We start from the raw sequence: 27344 nt of genomic DNA, 5'->3' as shown, positions 1-27344 counted from the left end.
CGCTGGGGAGACTACACTGAGGACAGTATACCTCCTGGCGACTCTCACTGGGGAGACCACACTGAGGGGGAGTATACCTCTTGGCGACTCTCGCTTTACTGCTTCCTTTCTTCTTACCGTTACTAGGCACCGACACATGTTTGCGTACGCCACAGAGAAGCTGGGCTCATCGATAGCCTTCTCAAAGACCAGGTCGATGACCCCCTTTAGCCGCTCCTCCGTGTCCACCGTAAGTGCCGACACTTGCTTCATCAGCTGGTTGAACATCTGTGGTGTCAGTTTATTCAAGATACTTCGAACTTTTCTGAAAAGTTCCTAAGGGTTAAAATAAACAGCATTAGCCAGTCTTAAACCCATCCACTTAACATCTAAGGAGAACTCCCACACTGCTCTTCACTATGGAACATTTTAGAGGGGAGGAACGACTTCAGTCACTTAACGGTCAGTCAGGAAAACTGAATACAGTTTCCTTTCTTCTTCCACTTTGCTCCTATGGAACCAGAACTTGGGGGGGAGTAGGTGGGAGGCTCCTGGTATCCTATACAGGTTCAACTGTGAAATAGCCCCTGCTTCTTCCCAGGGCATTTCTCAGACAACAGTGCATTTAAAGCTTTAAAAGGGTTGAGGCAACCTTTGAATGACTATCATTTTTAAAAATTTGTTCCTAATTAGGGCTAAATAAAAAGATTTTGATTCAAAAAAAAATTAAGAGAACATCGCATAGCCAGGTGGTGGTGGCACACACCTTTAATCCCAGCACTCGGGAGGCAGAGGCAGGCGGATTTCTGAGTTCGAGGCCAGCATGGTCTACAAAGTGAGTTCCAGGACAGCCAGGGCTCCACAGAGAAACCCTGTCTTGAAAAAAACAAAAACAAAACAAAACAAAAAAGAAAGCATCGTATATATCCTAGGCTGACCTTGAATCATCAGGCCAGAACCTAGGTACTGGAAACCACTGGCACTGGAGTCCTACCATGTGACTAGTGGGGAGTCACTAAAACTAAAACTAATTCTTTGCTTGTCTTGAATAAGCAGCTTAGAGCTGGACAGAGCCAGGAGGAAGGGGCAGTGGTGTAGGACTTTAATCCCAGCACTCAGAGGCAGGCAATCTCTGAGTGCAAGGCCAGCCTGGTCTGTAGAAGGAGTTCTAGGAGAAGCCCTGTCCCAAAGAGTTGAATTAGAGCTAGCAAGAAGAATGTAAAACAGTGGAAAAGGCTGGAGAGCACTGACTGTTCAATGCCCAGCAACCACACGGTGGCTCACAACCATCTGCAATGGGATCTGATGCCCTCTTCTGGTGCCTCTGAAGACAGCTAGTGTACTCATGTACATAAAATAAATAATTCCACAAAAGAAAAAGAGAAAGAAACAGTGCAGCAATCCCCCACATGTCGATGTTAATTTACCACGTCCTCAGTGGAAGAAGAAAGACAAAGACGCTCGGGAAGGGAGAGAGCAGCCCGGTCCACAAAGGACAACAGCTGTCTGCACATAAAACCCAGCTGCAAGGAGTCTATAAAAAGAGCTCCTAGTCAGTCAGCCAGTGACCTCAGGTGGAACAACAAGCTGCAAAGGTGGTCAGACAGTTTATACCCACCTACCCTTCACCCACCCTTCCTCCGTCCCTCCATCCCTCCCTGTTTTTGAGACAGTGTCTTGCTTCCAGTTGCCTGGGAACTGGCAAATTCTCAGCAGAGATTACAAATCTAAGTAGGTACTGCAGTCCCTGAGGAAGCATCTGTAGGATGCAGCTCTATTTCTACATCAGCAACGGATAACCAGAAATAATGGACCATTGGTAACAGCACTAACCCGCCTAGTACTTAGTCAAACACCTAACAAGCTATCCACAGGAGCTTTCTAAGAACAACTGAACCCTGCAGGAAGAAAAGAGCAGAGGGTGGCGGGTAAGCCTCACCTGCTGGGAGGCTCAGTGGAATGTCACTTTTGTCATCTACAGTTTAATTCAAATTCTAATCTGTGTAAGCTTTCCATCTTATCTTTTAGTTAAAAAAGCAAGCAAGCAAACAAACAAAAACCTCAAGGAGTTAATCTCATACAACAGATATAAAGACAAAACCAAAACTGAACACCCCAAAGGGTTCATTTCCAGCATCCACATGGCAGCTCACAACCGGCTCAGTTCTCCAGTTCCAGAGGATCTGATGCCTGCCCCTCCCTTTCTAGCCTCTGGCAGCACAAGATGTAGAGACAGAAGCAGGCAGAAAGCTTGATCCTCAGGTCACAGACTCATCACCAACATAATGGAAACAAAATATCATGGCTCTGCAGAAGAAGAATAATGAGAGTGGCACCTTTAACCCTAGGGTACAAGACTGAGTTCTTTTTTTCTTTTTTTTAAAAGATTTATTTATTTATTTTGTGCATGAGTTCACTGTCGCTGTCTTCAGACACACCAGAAGAGGGCATCAGATCCCATTACAGATGATTGTGAGCCACCATGTGGTTGCTGGGAATTGAACTCAGGACGTCTGGAAGAGCAGTCAGTGCTCTTAACCGCTGAGCCATCTCTCCAGCCCCACAAGACCGAGTTCTACAAGGTGGTCTACACAGCTCTTACTGGAATGACATTTTCAGGCCGCCAACACAGAATTGATTATTTCTTATTATGTAGGCCTCAGTGATGAGGCTCACAGAACAATGCTATCATAAAAAAAAAAAAAAAAAAAAGGCTGGTGAGATAGCTCAGCAGGTAAGAGCACTGACTCCTCTTCCGAAGGTCCTGAGTTCAAATCCCAGCAACCACATGGTGGCTCACAATCATCCGTAATGAGATCTGACGCCCTCTTCTGGAGGGTCTGAAGACAGCTACAGTGTACTTATGTATAAAAAAAAAATAAATCTTAAAAAAAAACAACCTGACAAAAAGCCAGGTATGGTGGCCAACACTTTTAATGAGGCAGGCGGATCTCTGTGAATTGAAGCCAGCCTAGTATACATAGAATTCCAGGCTAGCCAGGGCCCTGTTTCAAATAAAACAATGAACACCTTTCCACACACTGACAATTCGGAAGAGCCTGCATGGGAAGGCCCAGACTAGTAGCACACTTCTGCCCAGGACACAGGCACCGCGCTCCTCACCTGGGTTTTAATGCTTTCGGGGTCGTCGGCCTGGCTGTCCCGCTTCTGGCTGGGCTTCCAGGCATTCTCCGCCTTTCTCAAGTGCACATCTTCTTTTACGGAGACAGTGATTATCTTTCTGGGCTCCCTTCTCTGGCCAGGTTGAGACCTCCGAGATCCAACATTCAGCAGCTAGGACAAGAACATAACATGCATTCAGAGAATTCACAGCAGCCTGCTTCTGGGGGGCTGTTCCAGCTTCATGTTCATAGCAAACATTTCTAGATGGAAAGACCAGGAACCAGGTGTCCACGTTAGAAATAACCCTCCTGGAGTCAGGAGGGAGAGAATGCCTCAGAATACCATCTTTACAACAGCTTTACCTCTAAAAGGTCCGCAAGGATCAAAAAATGGTGTCTGATAAACTACCATTCCAACCCAGGAAGCCTGTGCTCAACAGAAGCTACGCCCCACAGGCCTCGATGGGTGCACCAAGGCAAGTTATTTCCTGTTCCACAGTCATTCCCAGGAGACGTCCCCAGATACAACTGCTATCTGTCAAAGGAAAGGAAAGAAACAACGATCTGTTCTAGCTGTGCTACTGCCCCAACACGACTGTCAGCCCAGCACGTGGAACAGGAGATAGAAATGTCGGCCTGGGCTTCACTGACTTCTAGGACAGCCTGAGCTAAGGGTGAAACCCTGTGTCCAAAAAAAAAAAAAAAAAAAAAAAAAATCAACAAACTATTAATAAATTCTAACCCAATAAGACATTGAAACAAAAGCTATATTCATGAACTTTCCAGGTAAAATTTCAATACAACTTTATTATTAAATTCTCTGTAATAGACACCCACTCTTAAGGCAGAGCATTGTGATTCCAGACTTCATCAATGCAAAGGGAACTAACTCTTGTCTGGAAAAAAGTCTGTATTTCTCTCTTCCCCTCCTACCATGATACATGTAGTAATACAAATATGCATCAATGACACAATGGTCATCAAATTAAATATTGTTAAATCAAGACAAATTGTGCAGGGCTGGTGACATGGCTCAGAAGTTAGGAATGTTTGTTGGTAGTCAGACATGATGGTATACACTTGTAATCTCAGCACGAGGTCAGGAAAGCAGGTGGATCCCAGAGTTCAAGGCCAGCCTGGTCTACATGGCAGGTTCCAGGAAACTGGGCTCCATGGAGCTCTGCCTTTAAAAAGGGGGTGGGGTTGGTTTTTCAGAGAAGCCAAGTTTGGTTCTGGGCACCCTCGTTAGGCAGCTCGACTACTGCTTGCAACCCCAATACCAAGAGACCTGATGCCACCCTGGCACACATATGTGCAGAAGCTTGACGGGTTGGAGAGAGAGAACAGCAGCTAAGGGCACTGCTTCCTCTTCCAAAGGTCCTGAGTTCAATTCTCAGGGACCACATGGTGGCTCACAGCCATCGAGCCTGGGACCTGATGCCCTGTATATACAGGTATATATACAGATGTATACAGATCGAGTTCTCATCTACACACAACAAATGAATAGGTCTTTAAATAGCACCCACTGTTTTTGCCTAGGGCTGGAGCTCCCAGCACCCATGGCAGGCAGCTCACAAATGTCAGGACCGCCAGGTCCTTGAGGTCCAATGTTCTCTTCTGGTCTCTACAGTTACTGCACACATACAACATGCACAAATCCACACATACGCATGTTTTTTAAAGTCTTATATAAATAAAAACTTAAAGCTGTATTTTGTATGTAGAACTAACACCTGCCACCTTAAATGTTTTTTAGTCAGTTTCCTTTATTGGTTTTTGAACTTTACTTCCTTTTGTCCCTCTCTGAAACAATCTCACTATGTAGCCCTGGCTGGCCTTGTACTCACAGAAATCCACCTGTCTCCGCTGGAATTCAAGGCATGTGCCCTTATTTTGGGACACAGGCAGGCTTTCCTGCAGTTTAGGTTCTCCTGAACTAGACAGCCTCCACGCCCAGCATTACTGCTCAAGATTAATCACAGGATAGATACAGTGCTTGGATTTCTCAGCCTTGTTATACAACGATAATCTGGATTTTCTTCTGATTCAAATGCTGTAATATTTGGATTATTTTTAAGAGGACTGTTAACACTACAGAAAAAGTCTTCATAAGATGCAAACCACAACAGTATCTCATTTAGTAACAGTGTTGCACTTTTAAATACATAGAGAACTCTGGGGAAAAAATATGGACTAAAGTACCATAAAAACAGTGTCCAGGTGAGATACAGACCTAACCTAGGTTGGTAAGCTTAAAAGCATTTCCACCTCAATGTTCCAAGGCATCCCTTACACCAAACATGAGTCAAGGAGTTGAAATGGCAGTGCCAAGCAGACATCAGGATGAAAGTTCAAATTCTCGTTAATGCTGTCAAATGGACCAAGAAAGGACACAAAACATGCCAGGATCTCATCTGTTTCAGCAAACATTAAAACAAAACAAAAACAAAAGCAGGCCAGATAAGGAATGAGACATGGTTTAACCGAGAGGCACTAAAGATAGAAACTTCAGGGACAGTTGCTGCAGCAGACTGAGGGCACTTACTTACACATGAATCTCCTACACAGGGTCTAGCCCAAAGAACTCTGGTAAGCTATCCAGTTAGCCAAACGCTGTCTGGATGTTGTGATCCAACTCACATTCCTCAGGCAGCTTGTGTGGATAAGGACCCTTTCCAGGGTTGGAAATAACAAGTAAACAACTTAACCCACACTTGGATATAAAACTCACCAGAACAAATGCCTTTGGGAAACAGGAACTGATATAAAATGATGGAAGGTCACTGAATAAAGGCCCAGCAAGACAGAACAGGTGTTAACATGCAGACACTGCATCCCCAGAACACGTGTAAAAGGCAGGTGACACAGAGTGACAGAGAACATCTGTAACCTAAGTGGTGGCGGTGGGGGCAGACACACCATCCTGAAAGCCTGTTGCCAGCCTGGGTAGCTGAAACAGCAAGCCCCACCCACGATCCACAGGAGACCCTGTCTCAAAAATCAAGGTCTTCTGTGATGGAGGGGGACACTTGACATGGTCCTTGGTCTGCCCACAGGCATGTACCTTGTGCACATGTGCACCATACATCTATATACCTCATATGAAGAAGAATCACACAATACATATTTGATAGTCATTTACAAAAACTACTGCAAACATCAATGAGTAAGTCTCGAGATTGTAACCTGCAAGCGAGACCAACTGGTACACATCTCCTCACCCACTTTAAGTTCCCAGAGGAAAAAGACACCCCATGTTTATAAAAGGCAAACTGATTGAGCTTCTGTGAAGAGGGGAAGCTGAAGGTCTCAGGTTAAAGCCAACCTATCCTGGGCTATCTTTAGCACCATTACCAAGCCATTCATTGGCCACCTCTGTGCTTGACACAACATCTTTGTGATCATTAGGGAATTCTTTTGGGGCATGCAAATGATCCCTATCTTCTACTAATCCAGGGACTAGAATATTATCAGATTGCCTGTGAGGCCAGAAGCCAAGATTCCCCTGTCTGCCTATAACCCCTTACCTAAAATCTCCATCGGTGTATTTAAAAAGTGATATTCTTTTGTTCTTTTACTAAAAAATGTCATGGAACTGCAACCAAGTTAGAGTGGAGCATTTGAAGAAACCCAAATCTGAGTTCTTGGGCCTTGCTTGCTCACTCACAGTTAGCTCTAAAAGAAACTTTACAAATTTGATATATTTATCAAACATATATGCCAGAAGAGGGCATCAGATCTCATTACAGATGGTTGTGAGCCACCATGTGGTTGCTGGGAACTGAACTCAAGATCTCTAGAAGAGTAGCCAGTGCTCTTTCCTCCAAGCCATCTCTCCAGTTCTAGAATAAACTCTTACATTGAAGGGAGAGCTTTAGTCTGCACTGGTATTATAAATGGTAACTTTAAAACTATCCTTTAAAAAATTATAGTACTTTATAGTACTAGTTCTGGCTTTGTGGGGAGCTCTTTGCTAACTAAGCCACCCCTCCACTTTCCCAAAAAGTCACTCTAAAATTTCATGTCTCTTTTCACTATTTTCTAAGAGATACAGTTTGTTCTCAACTCATATGCCTTGCTTTACATCAACTATTGGATAACAACGAACAACGAGCTGGTAGCAAAAACTAAGAAGACAGCTGAGCAGTGGTGGCGCATGCCTTTAATCCCAGCACTTGGGAGGCAGAGGCAGGTGGATTTCTGAGTTCGAGGCCAGCCTGGTCTACAAAGTGAGTTCCAGGACAGCCAGGGCTACACAGAGAAACCCTGTCTCAAAAAACCAAACCAAACCAAACAAAAACTAAGAAGACGCACCGCATGGAGAGCCCTCACTCTACTTTCCACGGGTGATTTAGGAGCTCCATTGGGCAATTCATAGAGCGCAGACATGCCATGTAGAGAATAATGGTTCCCACGCTCCCTCTGATCTACAGAGGAGGGAGTGGACAGAGTCTGCAGTCTGGCACAGTGTGGCAGGTGCCCAGTGCAGACCCACTGGTGAGTGGTGATGCCACTCTGTGTGTATGACAACCCACAAGTAAGTGACTAACACTACACTTCTGGAGACGCCATTTGCCTATATTTTGACTTCAAGTAAGTAAGAGCAAACCAAAGATGACATCACCCCAGACATAGCTTCATAGCTTCCCTAGAGGTAAGCAAGTCAGGGGTGAGAGAGACACTGCCAATGGAGGGCAGCCCGGGGCTGGGCTCAGTTCCAGAATTGGCAATCCATGCCCGCTCTGCACTTTGTAAATCTGTAGAAACAAAGAGAGGATGAGCTGAGAGCCACTGGGATCTCTAGGATACCATGGCATCCCAGAACCCTACCCAAGGCTGGTTCTATAGCAGAAGAATGTGCTGGTCAACTTCAACAGAGACACAAAGAGCAGACCAGGCCACTGCAGTCAAACAGTGCAGACGCTCATTCCTTTGCTTTAACACTCATATGGGTCTTTGCCTCTTCTACTTCTTGATCCATAGGACTCAGCACAGAGAAGCCGCTCCCTGTGCTTAGACACAGTATCTACCACAGCTTCCTAACTGACTGGGTTGTGGTAGGGAACTGGCACTTACAGGCACACCTCTTCCACCAGGCGTCTGCCTTGGAAAATCTGCAAAGGCTGGGGTGAAGTCAGGTCCTCGAGGCAAAATGCGAGGATCCAGGGTCCGCATTGACAATCTGGGCTGGTTGATCTGCATGAAGAAGCACAGAAAGCTTGACGCACACGTGTGCCAGTACATTCAGTGCCACTGATGCTGTGAGCTGACGAGGTAAGCACGGATTCTCACTCAGGAAACTAGCCCCCGAGCTGCTGGGATGTGAGTGGCTGCCATCCAGGAGTGATTAGGCCTATGGGGTAAGTACTTTAAGCCCATTCCCCTATGCAGTACATAATAAACAAGCCCATACTGCACTAACTTTTACTGTGCACCATACACACCAACTGTAAAGAGGAAGGATGCTGGGGACAGAGGGGGCTCAGTGGTCAAGGGCACTTGCTGCTCTTGCAGAGGACTTCAGGCCCCATCACCTACACGGTAACTCAACATATATGTGACTCCAGTCCTAGGGGATCTGACAGCCTCTTCCTGCCTCTATGGATACTAGGCTCATATGTGATACACAGACATACATGCTGGCAAAGATCCATACACATAAAGTAATACATAAACATTAAAATCTCAAAAGAGAAGGTTTTAAGTCAATGCAAAGGACTGGGGACTTTAATAATCACTATTGGGACTTGAATAACTACTGGGAAAGCTTTGAGATAAACAATATCTGAATTATATGGCCTACTATGTAAGTCTCATCATCTAACACCTCCTGCTCTGGTTCCCAACCCTCTTGGCTGCTGCTCTAACTCCCTATGTTCAAAGCCAGGGATGCTCTGTGAACGCAGCCTTGCTTCCTCCAACACACAGCAAGCTTACTTTGTGAGAAGAGAGCCCCAAGAAACACATACACTAATATATTTTCAAAACCATCACCCAGGGCTAGAGAGCAGGCTGGGCAGGAAGGTTAACTTATTCTTGGAGGGCACCAGAGATTTCAGTGCCTGGCATCAACATGATGGCTCAACTATCTTCAACTCCAGTTCCAGGAGATGTGATACCCACTTCTGACCTCCTTGGGCACTGTATGCATACACGCAAGCAAAACACTCATACATAATGAATTAAGATCTAAAAGAACGAACTTCCAATAATATGAAAAAGACAATATTCTGGGACCAGCCAGTTCTCAAGCATTACATATTTTAATGCCTGTGATCTGACAGCTCCCAAGAGCTGCCTGCACCACACCTGTCTGTACTCAACACTCAGATAACATGGCTTACCTTGTCAAGAACCACATCGCTGATGGGAGGCAGGCCTTCTGGTTTTTGGATACAGGCGGGCATAAACTGGATGTCCAATAGGAACTCCCGGTCATACTGCTTCTTGCCTTCTGTATCTGCAGGCTTCCAGGACTCTAAAAGAATAGCATGAGCAGAAAGCATTTGCCCAAACCTGCCTCAATATATACTTTACCTCTTCAAGGAAATAAAGAAGCAAACTCAAAGCGTCAGGAGCCATCTAGGACAGGCTAAGGCTAGCAGGTGGCCTTCCCGGAGGTGGACCATTGTTTTTGCATTGTCTGCAATGGGTAAGCTCTATGAGGCAAGGTCCCAAAGACACTTCATCTCAGGATTGCTTCTTGTATCTGATATGCCTTTCTTGTCATTACTAAATTAATATAACAATCCCTGGGCATTAGCCACCCTACTGAGCAGATTTCCTGCAGATCAACAAAAAGAGGAACTTTCATCAACTAATTCTGTTTAGATGAATTAATAATTTTATAGAATTCTCGATTTGACCCAAATAATCTTGGTTTTAGCTATTTTGCTAAAAAGACATAACAAAGGTATAATCAAGCACAGACTTGCCCACTGCTCATAACAGTAAGTAAAGGCTGTATATTAAGAAATAAAATGAGCACTCATATTCTAATAAAAGGAGAATAGCCTTGGGATAACTTTGGTTTTATTTATTTATTTTTTAAGATTTATTTATTTATTATAAGTAAGTACACTGTAGCTGTTCTCAGTCACACCAAAAGAGGGCATTGATCTCATTATGGGTGGTTGTGAGCCACCATGTGATTGTTGGGATTTGAACTCAGGACCTTCAGAAGAGTAGTCAGTGCTCTTAACTGCTGAGCCATTTCTCCAGCCCCTGGGATAACTCTGTGTTCAAGGAAAAGCATGAAGTTTGTGTTAAGGGAAGAGTATGAGGTCCAAAGGTGAAGCCACAGGTGTGTACTATGGTAAGACAAGGCCATGTGTAAATGTTGCTCTGAACTTATAACAAGCATATAGAGTGAAACACTGCTCTGAACTCAATGTCAACATCCTTTCAGAACTCCCACTTTGTGTAACATTTTATCCATGAGGTAATTTTCTAAGAACTTTTACCTATAAAAGGCTAGAGAAAAGCAATACAGATGATGGCTTGGTTTGGTTTGGTGGGCTCTGAGCCATTCAATACATCTACATATTCATGCATCCATCCACTTGTAGTGATGTCGCCATTTTCTGCTTCATCCAATGGGTGGGTTCTGTGTGACTCTCTTTCCTCTCTAGTTTACAAGGAATTAACTAGCCTGGTCTGCAATAGGGCTCTTGGCAAGCTGTCTGCTATACAGCATGTGTTAATCTCCAAGGCCAGTGGTTTTCAGCCACAGAATAAGCTAGAGAGCCACATCTCCAAAGGGGGAGTGGTGGTGGCTCTGGTCGGTTGATATTGTTGTTCTTCCTATGGGGTTGCAAACCCCCATGTTTCTGAATTCTAACAACCTGCTCTGCAGATTCCTATTGGCTGCTGTGCTGGGGCAGTGAAGGTTTATTAGTAAGTCCACCTTGGGTCAACCTATGTGTCCTGTAGTCCTTACCTTATGGGAAGATCCTGCCATCAGGATTTCTCTGTGAAGAATTTCGTTAAGACTACACGGGAAACAGAGAAGGGACACAGGAAGTCAGGGACAGCTTGCTTACCTGCTTTAAATGGGAATGTGACCCCATCAGCAGAGCTGTCAGTAGAGCCTGAGTTACCATCTCCTCCTTCCCCCTCAGAAGCACTCTCAGCGCCATTGCGCACAGGCTCAGCCTCTTCTCCATTTCCGTCCTCAGCTTTTACTTTCTTCAGGGCAGAGGGGTCTCTCTCAAACGGAAACCCTTGGCTCATCTTCTCTTGCTCAGGCTCAAGGACACTGTCAACTGCAAGCTCTTCTTCAGCTTTAGGCTAGAGTGCAAAGAAAGATGGACCTCACATTATAACATAAATATTGTATACTGTATGCAATATACATAGGAAAGCATGCCACTCAAGATGACAGCGCCTGCACTCAGCACATGACACGAGAACAAGTTTTAAATCATCTCCCCGCCTACCATGTGACACGGGGTTCAGACAGCTACTGAAATGCACTCACCTGTAAAATGGAGTCTCAATGTAGCCAAGGTTAGCATGAATACTGCCCTATCTTCCAGGGTTTCTTTGTGTAGTCCTGGCTGCCCTAGAACTCAACTGTGTAGACCAGGCTGAAATTCATGGATCCATCTATCTCTAGCTATGATTCACACGCAGTGAAGAACGGCTAGTTCTTGAAAGAAGATGGCCAAGGAGTGAGTGTGTAGTCCTGCTCAGAACTCCGAGCCATCATGACCTTGCCACACAGCTGGTTAGCAAGCAAGAGGTGCTAGACAACAGAGGCCTTCAGGCCTCCAGCTTTGAAACAGATTTTTGGGGAATTAAAGAATTAAACATCTTATGATGATAATCACATTCTACTTTACAAGGAGGCTGCAGTTCCTCTTTGCATTAAGCTATTAACTTGTCTGAACACATGACCATGTATGAGGAACACACATAAATCACTTGCAGAAAGCTCCTCACAGCACTGTCTATTGGGGGAGCCTATCTTAGAGGTCAAGAGACATGGAATCACCTCCTAGCAATGTGGGACATCAAAGGCTTGGGTGTGCATCTGAGTTCTCTGTGAAGAAAGTGTGTCTGGTGAAGGGGACACTCTGAAGACCCAACCAGCACCCATGGGACATCAATGGCACTTGACCATTTTAATGCGGAGCAGGTGAGAGTGCATTACTATAACAGAACACTATGCTACACAGTCTTGTGCCAAAGTTTGTCCTACACATAGGACACTTTACCTTACTTGATTTATAACACAATTTTGTAATCTCAAACATGTCTTCTTTAACATATAAAAATGTGTTCCTACACAATGTGTTCCTACAATATATCAGATAACAAGACACAATTTTTAAAGTCTTACAAAGTAGATACACATAATCCAAAGACCTAAACCTATATGATCCTAGTGCATGTGTGTGCATGCATACACACAAACACATATACACAAGCTATCAAAAAAGAAAAACAAAGTAAACGTTATAGAGCAAACAGGTGGAAGAATTCAAGTTCAAAGCATGCTATGACTAAGCTTTGGGTTTAATCCCAAGCACCAGATAAGAGGAAGAAATGACTCAGGCCAAGAATTTCAGCCCCAGGGAGGATGGAGCAGAAGGGTTAGAAGTTCAAGTCTGGGCTAGACAGACTGGTCACAGGAAATCTGCTTCTATACAAGCCCTAGGGCCAATACAACAAAGTAAAAGCTGACCCAGCAGACAGGTAGGGTGTTTCCATGAGCAAAGGTATTTACTGCAAAACCTGATTGGATCTCCAGATGACAAGGTAGAAGGGGAAAGAACCAAATCCTACTGAACTATCCTCATGTGTGTATACAAAACACACACACACACACACACACACACACACACACACACACACACACACTGAAGGGGAAAAGAACCAAATCCTACTGAACTATCCTCATGTGTATACAAAATACACACACACACACACACACACACACACACACACACACGAAATTCAAGGCCATTCTAGGCTACATAGCACATTTTCTAAAATCAGTAGTAGATAAAGCATGTATAGCCACTTGAGGACTAGCCTAGGATACAGGAGACATTGTCTCAAATTTAAAAAAAAAAAAGGGGGGGGGGAACCTTCAAATGCTGACATCAAATTCCAAGAAAAAAGCCTAGAAATATAAATATATTAATACATGCATATATATTAAAGAAAAGTAGGCCACTTTCAACTTTTGGAAAAAGATGACTGGGTAAAGCCACTGAGAGGCTGGCCTGGTGTCCTGGACCCAGCATCCAGGATGCTCTGAGTAAAGTGACAAGGACTGGAGGTGCGCTTTTCTATTCAGAACGGATGGTTGAGGAGAGTTCTTGACTTCACAGATTTCAGCAGGCAGGACCATGGTACCTTAGGACACCCAGAAGAGCCAAAGCCCTTACAACACTAAAGAGCTAAGCACATCACAGTTCTTAAAATCCTCCCTTCAGACCTTGCAAAATGTGTGGGTAAAAGCCGTTTCCTAAAAGCAGCAGCAGGCAAACAAAAGGGAGAGAAAGAGAGGTGACACTTGGAAGCCCGAGGTCACCTGTGGGGAATGTAGCCACAATGCAGCCACACAGAATCACTGAGGAGAGACACAGAATGCCACAAGACTCAACCCAATAAAAACTCAACAAGCAAAATGGAGTTCATGATGTCTATGAACATCACTAACTTAACCGTTCATTCCCAAATCTGATGCAGCAGGGCTGCATCGCATCACTGTGCGTTCAAAGCCAGTATGGTCTACAGAGAGAATTCCAGGACAGCCAGGGCTACAAAATGAAGCCTTTTCTAAGAAAGGGAGAGAGAAAAAATAAACCAGACAAAATAACAGCATTATAGGCCGGGCAGAGACGGTGCATCCTCTTAATCCCAGCACTTGGGAGGCAGAGGCAGGCAGACAGATCTCTATGAGTTCGAGGCCAGCCTGGTCTACAGAGTGATAGCCAGGGCTATAAAAGAAACCCGGGAGGGTGGAGGGTGGGGTGGAGGGAAGAAGGGCTGCTCTTCCAGAGGACCAGATTCAATTCCCAGCACCCTCATGGCAGCTCACAAGTGTCTGTAACTTCAGCTCTCCGGGTTCTAGCAGCCTTACACAGACACACATGTAGGCAAAACACCAATGCACATAACTAAATCATAAAAAAAAAACCTTAAAAGAGAATACCATTATAACACTGTCACTAATATTATTTATGATACTATTATTAATACTGCCTACCAATCACAGTAAAGTCAGAATTAAAAGTGGGTATCCGGTGACTGACAAAAAGGACTGAACATTATCTATCTATCTATCTATCTATCTATCTATCTATCTATCTATCTATCATGGTTTTTCAAGACAGGAATTCTATGTATAGCTCTGGCTGTCCTGGAAGTACCTCTGTAGACTACAATGGCTCAAACTCAGAGATCCACCAGCCTCTGCCTCCTGAGTGTTGGGATTAAAGGCACACTTGACCAACCGTGTGTTCAAATTACATTATTTTTAAAGGCTGAGAAAATAAAGTTAAGAGTGAGACCATAGTGGAAATTAAGGCAAAAGTATCTAGTATTCAATAAACTGTGCTAATGGGCATTACTGCAGGGAAGGCACAGAACTAAGAATTCTGAATGAAGACTACATAAAAAAGAGAAAATATTTTAAGTATTGTAAAAATATATCATGTGTGTGTGAGCGCTCATGCACACATTTTCACATTAGTGCAGTACCCACGGAGGCCAGAAGTCGCCAGATCCCCTAGGATTGAAGTTCTAGGTGGCTATGAAGCACCCACTGTGGATGATGCTAGGGGACTTGTGTAGGTGCTGTGAGGAGCAGCCATCCCCTGACTCATGTGGCCACCTTCCTGGCCTTGCTACGTGAGCGTTTTATACAACGTGTGGTATGGAGGGCAGTGATTGCTGTACATGGAATCTGGCAGCTCTCACAGCCTCACGACGCTACAACAGGGTTACAGCAAATTCTGGCCCACAGCCTAGTTCTGCTTTACCAACTGTTTTCATAAATTGGACAAGTTAAGGGTAATTTTTACCCTTGCAATAATTGAAAAACCAAAATAAATAAATAAAGGTATGTGTCTTTTTTTTTTTTTTTTAATTTTTTTTTTGGTTTTTCGAGGCAGGGTTGCTCTGTGTAGCCCTGGCTGTCCTGGAACTCACTCTGTAGACCAGGCTGGCCTCGAACTCAGAAATTCACNTGGAACTCACTCTGTAGACCAGGCTGGCCTCGAACTCAGAAATTCACCTGCCTCTGCCTCCCAAGTGCTGGGATTAAAGGCATGCGCCACCACACCAGGATGGTATGTGTCTTTGTATATGCAAATTCAAATGTCAGTGGCCACCAGTAAGGTTACTGGGACACAGCCACTCTTTGCCCACTGACAGACCAGTTGCTGTGCCCGGCCTGGGGAGTTGTGGGAGGAACAACAGATTTCAAGAATATACTATCCCAACCTGAAATGAACAGGTCTGGAGACCTCCACACTAAGGAAAGGCACAGGAATGGTGGGTGCTCCATCCATTCAGTCTCAACAGGGATCTACTTGTGAAGCGCGAGCCATACCCGGACTGTATGCGACTCCCCTGCCTCTAGGAAGTATCTTATTCTCTGTAGGAACATCATTTTCTTGTCAAGCTTCAAGGTAGGCACCAACTACTTGCACCTCTCAAACTTAGTGCTAAATCCTCTCCCTCAGAAGCACAATGAAGTCACTCACACACCTCTTTAGTGGTTGCTAGGCAACTACTGTGACATCAACAGAGTATCATGGAAGGAAAATGATGTGACAGAGGAAGCAACAAAAGATACTGTTAGATGAGTGAACAACATGCAAGTTTTTATTAGTTCGAAAGAGCACATCAGAAACTGATTTAAAATCTGCCGTAGTCAACAAGGTGACTCACTAGGTCAATTTTACCTTGAAAGCTGATGGGGTGAGCTGGACCTCCAGAACCCACATGAAGGTACAAGGGAAGAACTGACCCCACGAGATTTTTTTTTTTTTTTTTTTTTTTTTGTCACATGAGGCAAGGCATAAGTGCAGGCACACAAACACAAATATATAAAAACTGCCTCAATGGAGAATTGAGAAATTCTCAAAGGCTGAGAATTTCTCTTCCCCGTTCAGGCACGAGTTGTAAGCAACCCTTTTCCTTTACCCATTAGAAAAAGTACAGCATGCCCCAAATAATATCTCTACTTTAATGTGATCATTATTGTACTTTCAGGACCATGTAAGAAAGTGGGAGCTAAGGGACTGAGTGTAGCCTGGTGGTAAAGTGCATGACTACGTGCAAGGTGTAAAGGACTACTTGACTTTGGGTCCCCAGAACTCAAGAAGGAGCCAGGCATACCCGTAGCGTCACAAACCAACCTACTAGCTAATCTCCAGGGTTAGCAAAATTGGTCTCAAAATTATAGTTGACAATGACAAAGGAAGACACACAACATCGATCTCCAGTTTATACACACCCAATTCACATGCATGTACCTGGATACATAAGTCCATAGCAATATAGAAATATCACACACAACAAATAAAACCAAAAATAAGCCCCCTACACACATACACTTTCAACTAGGTAGAATTAACTACACACACTGACGATCTAGAAGAGGTATTTGGAAAGAGGGGCAACAATTATTCAGGAAAATAAAACATCAAACAAACAAAACCCGTAGACATAGTCTGTGCTTGACAGACCAAGATTGGAATGGAAAATGTTATCTTAAGAAAGGTGTCTCAGGAGAGACTGTCACTCACCTCTGCCTCTGTGTCTAACACTTCATCTGGGGTTCGGGTCTGCTCTTTTGTTTTCTTCCACGTCTTTGGCGCAGGGGTAGCTGTTTGCACTGAAATACAAGACCGGTCCTTTTACTTACCTCTGCACTCCTGCTGGGGGTTAATAAATCTAAAACATCTTTGCGTTATAGCCCAGCAGCACAGAAATTCACCTGCAGCCAGGAGTCAAACGGAAGTCATGGGGACACTTTCACTCAGCAGTCCAGTGACCGCCAATAAGAGAAGTGTGCTAGCCACAAACTCACATGTGCGCGACAGCCTGGATACTCCAGTATGGCACAAAGAACCTGGCATTGGATTCAGAAGAGACACACAGCATCCCTCAGCTAAACATTCAGAATCTAAAGTTTTGTTTGGCAGCTGATTTTTGAAGTCAGATCTTAATACAAAGCACTGACTGGCCTGGAACTGTATATAGAGTAGGTTGGTCTTGAATTCAGAGTGATCCATCTGCCTCTGCCTCCCAACCGCTGGGACTAAAGGCTTATGTCACCATTCTCCGTCCCCAAATTCAGAGTCGAGAGTTCCTGAATCATCTGCACATGCATTTCCAATCTGGAAACTGAGGTTGGAAACACTGGAGTTCCCAGCACATCAGACCAGGACAGCACAGACTGGCATGGGAGACAAGTTTAAGCCTGGGTCGGTGCCTACCAGGCAACTGTTGTCATCTAACCAGGGACACTTCCTAAAATGTTTTTTTTTTTTAAAGATTTATTTACTTATTTTATGTATGTGAGTGCATCAGATCCCATTACAGATGGTTGTGAGCTGCCATGTGCTTGCTGGGAATTGAACACTCAATGCTCTTGACCACTGAGCCATCTCTGCAGTCCCCAGGGACACTTCTTAATCCCTTGCTGAGGCCAACTATGAAGTTTAAGCATGAGATTAGTAAAGACAAGATTTTGTTCAGGATCGGGCTCCAGAAGCCCTCTGTAAGGTTTCCTAGGGCAGGCAGTTATAACCAATGCCCACCTTCATTATAACATCAACACCAGTGGCCAAGGAGTCCATGATACTGGGGAAAAACTGACAAATGTTAATTTTTCCATAGATTTCATTGGATCTAAATTCTAAATGGAAGATTGAGTTTAAAAAGGCCTTCTTTTTGGTGGTGGTGGTGGTGGTGATGCAGAGGACTAAAGCCAGGAACTCTGCCAAAAAAGATTTAAAAGTTTTCATTCAGCCAGATGGTGGTGTCACACACCTTTAATCCCAGCACTCGGGAGGCAGAGGCAGGCAGATTTCTGAGTTCAAGGCAAGCCTATAGAGTCAGTTCCAGGACAGCCAGGGCTACACAGAGAAACCGAGTCTCAAAAAAACCAAAAAAATATTCATCCAATTTACAGATCTCCCAGAATTAGTCAATACATGGATATGAAATCTATGATATATCTACAATTTAACTGTCATAGGGTAAGCAGCAAACGTTAGAGGGACATTACAGAAGGCAGCCTGTGGGCCATCAGATAGGACCGAAGTGTCTGGAAGATGGGCGGGAGAATCAAGAAAGGCCACTTAACAAAAACATAACAAGAATATGCAAGACCAGAGCAGAAGACTGTCAGCATACAAACTCTTTAGGGGACAAGGAAAAGGAAGGGACATTCAAAGCTCTCAAAAATTAATTCACGATCACAGAAATGCCACCAACACTATACACCTCAGGACTGGCCCACTTCTACCATGACTGATGGGTGGAGTACTTTTTGCATGAGCTGGGATGGGGACAAAACAGAGGTGAGAAGCAATTAGCTAGGAAGGAAAAGAAGATCAAGGAGAGACAGAGGGAGACACAGACTGAGGACAGGACACTGAACTGGGGTGAAGGTGGCTCTACAGTTAAACACCATTGCAGGCTGTGGCTCTGCTAGTCCTCTTCGGTGTGACACTTAGTAGGCAAGGGAAAACTGGCTCTCCTAGTCTAGGAGCAGGGAGATCCCCAGCTGCTGCCTATGAGAGACACTTCTACAAGTGTACATAATCAATAACAAAAAACAGCAAACACAAGCAACCCGCACATCATCATTCTATACTTCTGCAAACTGTGATGTGGTCAAAGGAAACCCACTTTCTCCTCTCCGGAGCTCTTTCGTGAAGTAATTCATTGACATGCATACAGAAAACGCCATGGAATCAAGAAAGTAATCAATGGGCTTTCAGAAGGCTCTGTCTCCTCTGGAGGCTTTGAATATAAGTCAGAGGCTGCATTAAGTCCAGCGCTTTCCCACATTTAACTCACATCCCGACATAGACTTCAGACTCTATAATGTTGTGTCACACTGAATGGGTCAAAGCAGTACAGTACACTCAGCTTCCTGTTACCTACGGAAGCCACAGAGAACAGGCTTGTGAGTGCACAGCGGTGACTTTAGTTTACTTCTCATCTTGGCTTGACCAGAGCCAAGCTGCTACTGTTGCAGCAATAACTGTCTTGGCCCAGTGTTGTGGGGTATGCTTCTAGTACCGGCACTCTGACGGCAGATCTTGGTGTGAGGACAGCCTGACTTCATAGTGATTTCTAGACCATCAACCCTATATAGTAGATATTACCTCAAAAAGCAAAACATCCCTCCCTTAACTATCTTCATAAAACCTAGGAGATGACCACTGGGTTTGGAAACAAGGGCTGGGTAACAACAAAAACCCATAATTTCTTGAATGTTATTAGACCCACACTTCACTATTACTGTTATTACCTTGAGACAAAGTCTGATGTAGCTGAGCTAGCCCTGAACAGCTGAGGGTAACCTGGGTCTACCTGTCCTCCACCATGCCTGCCCCCCCCCCCCGTTCGTTATTAATGACTTTCCCAGAAGTCTGAGGAGGCAGCTAACACAGTAAGAAAAACTGTACAATGGTGGCTCTCACATAGATCCAGCCAAGAGTAAACAAAAGCCTGGCACAATCCCATCCCAGGGAGCTGGCAGGTGAGGTCAAGTCTTTTCTTTAGAGGAATCCTGGCTTCAAGTAGCTGACCTGTGGCTTTCAGTTCTCCAATCACGTCAGGCAGTTCACCTGACATGACCAAATACCAGAGCAAAATGATTTGAAGGAGGAGAGAGTTATTTTGGTTCGTGTTTAGTTTTTTTTTCCTTTTTCTTTTTAAAATCTATTTCCATTTTTATGTATGAGTGTTTTGCCTGCATGTATGTCTGTGAGTACTCTGTGTGTGTCTAGTTTCTGCAGAGGCCTAAAGAGGGAACCCGATCCCACGAAATTCAAGTTAAAAAAAGAAAGAAAGAAAAAAAGAAAGAGCCGGGCGAGGTAGCACACGTCTTTAATCCCAGCACTCGGGAGGCATAGGCAGGTGGATTTCTGAGTTCCAGGCCAGGCTGGTCTACAGAGTGAGTTCCAGGACAGCCAGGACTACATAGAGAAACCCTGTCTCCAACCCCCTCTCCCCCCCCAAAAAAAGACTGTTAGCCACCGTGTAGGTGCTGGGTCTGGGCTTTATGGCAGAGGTCAGGGAGAGCAAGAAACTCCTCTCACACAGCACAGGGGCACAGGGGCACAGGGGCACAGGGCACATGCCTGTACTGGCTGCCTCTTCCTTCCTCTCTGTTCCGTCATGGCTCCTGCTTACTGGCAGGTGCACACAAGGCAAACGTTGTCAGGGATAGGTAATTCTCGCTTGTACATCCTCACAGGAAAAGCCTGCAGCATGCTTCCCCACCCTTCTAGGTACTTCTCAGGCAAAGCAAGCTCAGGATACCCGGCACCTCAGGCCCACTACCTGTCAGGGTTACACAGATACATCTCCCAGTGCATGGGCATCACACATGGAAAGCCCATCCGTGCATCACCAAGGCAGCTCCAGTGTTGTGCAGAGTCAAACTCAAAGTCTATTTTGAGACTGAACACAGACGCTTAGCTGGGAATTCCCCCAGAGCAAAAGCAAGCTCCATCCTTCCTGTAGCTGTGCCCAGCACCTGAAGCAGACACTGGCATGGTGTGTGGGAAACACCACGTAAGGCATCAGAGCCACGGGGTACATCAAGTACACGAACAACTGTCTTGAATTGCGTCAGGTGAGTCAGGCAAACCGTTGCTTGGCCCGTGACACCTTCCCATTGTCTCAGTAGAAAGGATTTGGCTTCTTGGTCAGCTTCCTTCCTCTCCACCCCCAAAACAGGCTTTCACTATGTAGCTCTAGTTGTTTGTGTAGATCAGGTTGGCCCTGAGCTTTCAGAAACCCGCCTGCCGCTCCATTTCAAGTCCAGAGAAGGCAGGGCTCTGGTTTTGCTGTGAGGATCCATCCAATCTCTGGCTCTCACTCTCTAAGCTCAGGTATTCGGCATGGCTTTAGCTCCCAGTTCTCACTTTAGTCAGCTAAGCCGCCTGAAAACTTCCTCTAACAGACTGAACCTTGGAATAAGGCCTATATCTTGGGGCCTGTGGAAACTGTAAAAACCATTTTTTTTTTTTTTTTTTTTTTTGGTTTTTCGAGAGAGTGTTTTCCTGTATAGCTCTGGCTGTTCTGGAACTCACTTTGTAGACCAGGCTGGCCTCGAACTCAGAAATTCGCCTGCCTCTGCCTCCAGAGTGCTGGGATTAAAGGCGTGTGCCACCACGTCCGGCCTGTAAAAACCATTTTGAAGCAACACATTTCTCCAGTTTACCTTCTTATGAAAGCTAGATGGTCAGCCTTCACCAAAGCTAGAATGGCCATGCTCTGGTTTTCTCTGCTAACATGGAAACAGCCCTGTCTAAGCGCTGCATGGAGCATTCTGAAGTGTTTCTAAACTTGTCCAAATTCCACTTCCAAATGCATCAGAACCAATCAGGAAGAAATCCCACCACCAACTTCATTTCACAGTACGAACTTCTCAAACTGTCTGACAAAAGCTGGGAGGCAAACAGCTCAAGGGGGCAGAGCGTGGACTGGAGCAGCTCATGCTATGGTAGCCAGCTGTGCTGGAACAGACAGCTGGAAGCCCTCTTAGCCTGAAATATCACAGACATTTTGGCCAATTTTCATTTTAATATTTAAAATAAGAGCTACCTATATATTTCATGTTTGTGTTATAGTCTGGTTATTTTTACCTGAATTTTAAACAAGAATCTAAATCATTACTGTACTAGTCTTTTTGTGCAAACTCTTTTTATTTAAAGATTTATTTATTTTATGTATGTGAGTATACTGTCATGCTCTTCAGACACACCAGAAGAGGGCATCAGATCTGATTACAGATGGTTGTGAGCCACCGTGTGGTAGCTGGGAATTGAACTCAGGACCTCTGAAAGAGTAGTCAGTGCTCTTAACTGCTGAGCCATCTCTCCAGCCCCCTTGTGCAAACCAAACTACTGAAATTCCTACATATTCACTCCACTAAATGTTGTTAAACTGTAAAGTTCATATTAACATTCTATTGGTGGGGAAATAACTTTTCTCTATGACAGACATAACTGAAACTTTTAAAATTAAAAACTTAAAAACATAATTTAAACTTAAAATAAATACTGAAAACCCATAAAAAATGCTACTGGGACAAATCTAAGAAAATCGAGCCATTCAATTAAGACCATTTAAGAAGCAGATGACCAGGGCTGGAGAAATGGCTCAGTGGTTAAGAACACTGACTGCCCTTTCCAAAGGTCCTGAGTTCAAATCCCAGCAACCACATGGTGGCTCACAACCATCCATTATGAGATCTGGTGCCCTCTTCTGGGGATATCTGAAGACAGCTACAGTGTATTTACATATAATAAATATATTAATTATAATGTTGCAACACTGATCACACTGTGAGGTTGTGTTAGTTACTGAAAAGCACTATTAGTTGTGGTGTGGCTCAACCCTTAGCACACACCTTTAATCCCTCTGGCTGGAATACAGACATGCCCTTAGTACATACCCAAACAATGAAGGGAAAGTTACTTTGTAGAAAGAAGCACCCATGTCTAATTGAGCAGCAGACAAAGTGATGAATCAGAGAAAGATTTGACAGAACAGGATCTGCCCAACTCTCAGGAGAGAAGAAAGGGAAGCTGTCTGAGGGGCGGGCGGTGCAAAGAGGAGGAAGGAGGCAGATTTGTCAGGGCAGCTGTACAGAGACAGGGTGAAGACAGACCAAACCAGAAAACGAGAAGGAGCCAGACGATTAGAACACATTGCCAAAGTTAGTATGAGGTCAAGCAGAGCAACTCAGTCAGAGGCTGAGAGAAGCCAGATGGAACCAGTCAGCTTGCAGAGGCGTTTGAGCCACAAGAGCTGTCAACAGAGCAGTCAACAGAGATCAGAAAGAATTAGAAAGGGTGAGCTTATCAGCAGGGAGTCTCCGAGGCTGGAACGCTAGAGCTGGACAAGACTGTACAGAGGCTAGAAGCTCCCAAGACCAGGCCTAGGTTAGCAGACGGAGGCAGTAAGCCTCAGCGAGGACAATTATATCAGGCTAATAAGAATTACGTTTATGTTTACAGGGCTGGAGAGATGGCTCAGCACCTAAGCGCACCGACTGCTCTTTCAGCGGTCCTGAGTTCAATGCCCAGCAACCACATGGTGGCTCACAACCATCTGTAATGAGATCTGACGCCTTCTTCTGGCGTGTCTGAAGACAGTTACAGTGTACTCATATAAATAAAATAAATCTTAAAAAAAAAATTACATTTACACCAGAGTTCAATTCTTAGGTCCCACAAGTTGGAAGAACACATTCTCTCATAAGCTATACCCTGACAGCCACACACACAGCGTTGCACACTCACACAAAATAAGTAAAATGTAAAAGGAATAAAATGTTTGAAGCCTATGGAAGTTCAAAGTAATATAAAATCTAACAGGTTTGAAATTTCACATCCACAAGTCCAGCAGGGTTTATCCAAGCCACTGCTTGTGGCAGGTCCTAGGAACCTCAACATTCTCCACTTCAGCTGACCCGGTTACAGGCAATTACACTTCTGCATTTCCCTAGAGAACCCACGCTACATCTCTATCCCTGGGATGTGTATTTCTATCAACCCTGCGACTCGGGGCCAGAAGCTGCCTCCATAGCTCCATCATCTCTCTTGTCACAATGGGACTCTTCATTCAGGAACCTGGCTCTAGTAACTACCTGCCTGTCATAAAGATCCAGATCCTACTTTTCATTTGAATAAAAGCAACTGACAGCTGCTGAACCTTCCATAAGTTCAAATGAACTAGGTTGGTACATGACAAGATGGCTGAAGAAAGAAGAAAGATAGTTTAGGGGTATGGCACATGGAACCTGAGGTAGTAGAATTTTATGTTTAATACCAGTGTGGACCCAGTGAATTCAAAGCCATGGTGGACTACACAGAAAAGGCTTGTTGCAAAAAGCCAACTGCTGCTACTGCTGGTACCACTGACGGCAATTCCAGCCAACTGCTAATGGCACGATGGAATAAGGAGAAACAACTTCACACTGATTGTTTATTCACTCTTTCCACAGAAGCAAGCAGGGGGCTCAGAGGACACCCAGCCTGTCCTCGCCTTTCAGCTCATGGATTGGAGTGGAAGGTAGGGCCGCAGTTCTCGGCAACTTGGCCCTCTCGAGTCCAGGCTGCCTATGGTACTCGGCCCAGCACTTACGTTTGTTCAATGATAAAATTGTTTTTGCTGCTTTTCTGTATTTCTGGAAATTTTTTTAGATTATGAAGAGATTTTACTTTTTGGCCACAATCTGATAATGAGAATTAAGAGAGTATGGCTGCCAGCGGAGAAAGTATGAATTACAAGAGGCTCCTTCTCTTCCTGTCCAATCACTGGATACTCTGTGACGAATCCTCAAGTTTGAAGACAATGTGTACAGAGTCCAGCGCTCAGGACTCAAGTGACACAAAACTATGTTGCGTGCTTTACCACTGCTGAGGTGTGACCAAGGGCATTGTCACAGGCTTATACATAAACAGAGTAGAATGTTCCAGCAATGGAATTCTTTGGGAGTTCCCACCCTAGACACCCGGGCTGCCCCCTCCTCTCCCTCCAGGGTTTGTGTTCACATGACGTCTCTTCTCAGCCCCCTGCCCTTCAGTTGGCCCTATACCAGTGTCCTCACATTCCCCAAGGCCTCGACTGGGTTTCTTTTGGCTGTGGACTCACCCTTGACTTTTCAGTTTTTTTCACTATAGAATTTCCCATAGGAATCTAGAAAAGAAAAGATGTCAATTTCTCTAGGAAGGAAGGAAAAGCTGAGAGAAGAGAACAACAACGGAGCCTGTGGGGCGACAGTGTGGGCCTTTGATTCCAGTACATGAGGGGCAGAGGCAGATGGCTGGCTGTAAGTTCCAGGCTGGCCTGGTCAACACAGCAAATTTCACGACAGCCAGGGTTACAAGGTAAGACCTTACCAAAACCAAACCAAACCAAACCAAACCAAACAAGCCCCCAAAACCACAAACCAAATCAACCACATAGTGAAGCCATGAATGAGCCTCGAGAATCAGGCCAGAGAACCAGGCTGATGACGTTGATGCACGAATGATGGATGACTGGGAAAGACAGAGAGAAGCTACCGGACTTGGCTGAAAGGCGGGACTTCTGCTCTCCCAAGAGCAGCCAAGTAAGCACACCGAGTCTTCGCTTCTTGCTTTACCGGTACTGGTCACAGGGTTGTCAGAGCGATGGCTTCCGAGGGATCGCTGTTGGGACTTGCAGTAACAACCTTCAGTTATTGCTCCCTGTTTATATTTTACTTCTAATTTTATCTTAATTTCCCCCATCCTTTGAGTTTAATGTACTTTTCTTTTAATAGTTTCTGAAGGTAGATGCTGAGGCCAACAGAATGAAGATACTTTAACAATATATTCAATTAGTGGTTTAAATTTCCATCTTAATATCACCTTTACAGTGTGCTATGCACAATAAATCCTGGCCCAAAATGCTCATAGGACATTTACCCCTACGACTCAAACCTTTGTGTGGCAAAGTGCCCTTGTATATGTGGTAAAATTAAGTATCTTTGGATGGATAGGAAACTAGACACCATGTACTCAAAAAGGCCTTTTGGTGGTGGTGGTGGTGGGAGCATGGCTCAGTTCTCAGTTGTTAAGAGCCCTGGTTACTACTCTTCTAGAGGACCTGAGTTCCCACATGGAAGTTTTCTGTAACTCCAAGTCCAGGGAATCCAATATACACACACACATATGTGCATACGCCCGCAAAACACCATGCATTTTTAAAAAAATAAAAGGGTCTTTTTAAGTAGGGGAAGCAGGAGAACTGAGGGAGATGTGAGCCTGGCTGGCAAGGAACTGTGGTGAGAAGGTACGAGAACGGTGGTGAGGTCCGGATGCCTGTAAAACAGCAGGCTGGGATGGATGAACAGTAAGGAAGCTTTTTATTTCTGTGCATACTGTGTGTGCCCCGTGTGTGCCCCATGTGTGCAGGTGCCTGCAGAGAACAGAAGAGATGGTTTGGTCCCCTGGAGCTGGAGTTACGGGCATTTGTGGGATACCGGGCTTCTTTCTTGTTTGGGATCCAAACTCGGATCTTCTGAAAAAGCAGCAGCAAGCACTCTTAAAACTGCTGAGCCATTTCTCAGGCCCCAAGAGGGAAAACCTGAGGTAATAAATATGCCCAGGACCTGGGCAGTCGACTGCTGATATCCCACAAGGAGACAGCTGAGAACATTTACTGAAATGTGTGTAGTTGTCTGTTCTGATATTCAGTGACTTGGCGTGCTGGTAGAACACTGCACTCATGCATGCTAACATCATTCGATAAAGACATTCAATGCTTTATGATATGCACATGTACCCAGCATTCCTTTTTATGAAAAGAAAAAGTCTGTGCACCAAGTAATGAGTGCCAAGACACAAATGTCAACTAGAAAAACAATTGTAACCAATGCCCATCCCGAGTCCTATGGGTCATCAAAGCAGACAGGCACATTTATCCATCTGTACACTGCACAGGCTAGCTGGGAAGGTATGTCTCTTTCACTGTATTTGTTAAGGACACTCCTCCTGGGGCTCAAGCTATGGCCCAGGAGGTTAAAAATGCCTGCCCTCATAAACCTGCAGAACAGAGCACCTACATACCGGGCCAGGAATCCCACAACTGCCCGCAACTCTAGCTCTGGGATTTGGTAACCTCTTCTGGCCTCTGAACACTCCAACAAAGTTAAACACACCTCAACCCTTACATGTATTCATTTTACTAAACATTGCCCATTTAGCTTCCCAAAAGGTAAGCTTACATTCTATCTTACACAAGACTTCTTGTACTTCTATTCTTGCAGGTGTTCAAGAATGTATTTACTAAATTGACTAAAAATATCAGAAAGTGAGGGGGCTAGGCATGTCTTTAATGTCAGCACTCTGGAGGCAAAGGAAGGTGGGTTTGTGAGCTAGAGGCCTGCAGAAGTTCCAGGATAATCAAGACTACATAGAGATCCCTGCCTACACACCTACACACCTACACACACACACACACACACACACACACACACACACACACACACACACA

The 27344-nt window shown here is 44.7% G+C and overlaps 1 protein-coding gene across 22 annotated transcripts in view; it reads right to left on the bottom strand.

The window, feature by feature from the left end:
* Eif4g3 (eukaryotic translation initiation factor 4 gamma 3) overlaps nt 1-27344 on the bottom strand; it is a 212377-nt gene that overhangs the window by 43310 nt on the left and 141723 nt on the right. For all 22 annotated transcript variants that reach the window (XM_029540030.1, XM_029540031.1, XM_021199480.2 and 19 more), the window contains 6 exons: nt 16874-16962; nt 11147-11393; nt 9449-9582; nt 8181-8300; nt 3103-3273; nt 118-315 (listed from right to left, as the gene is read on the bottom strand). In XM_029540030.1, coding sequence (XP_029395890.1) covers nt 118-315; nt 3103-3273; nt 8181-8300; nt 9449-9582; nt 11147-11393; nt 16874-16962 — 959 coding nt within the window. The remainder of the gene's footprint in view (nt 1-117; nt 316-3102; nt 3274-8180; nt 8301-9448; nt 9583-11146; nt 11394-16873; nt 16963-27344) is intronic.

The sequence above is a fragment of the Mus pahari genome, chromosome 6 (genome assembly GCF_900095145.1).
Source record: "Mus pahari chromosome 6, PAHARI_EIJ_v1.1, whole genome shotgun sequence".
Classification (NCBI taxonomy): domain Eukaryota; kingdom Metazoa; phylum Chordata; class Mammalia; order Rodentia; family Muridae; genus Mus; species Mus pahari.
This window is presented reverse-complemented; position numbering and strand designations above follow the sequence as displayed.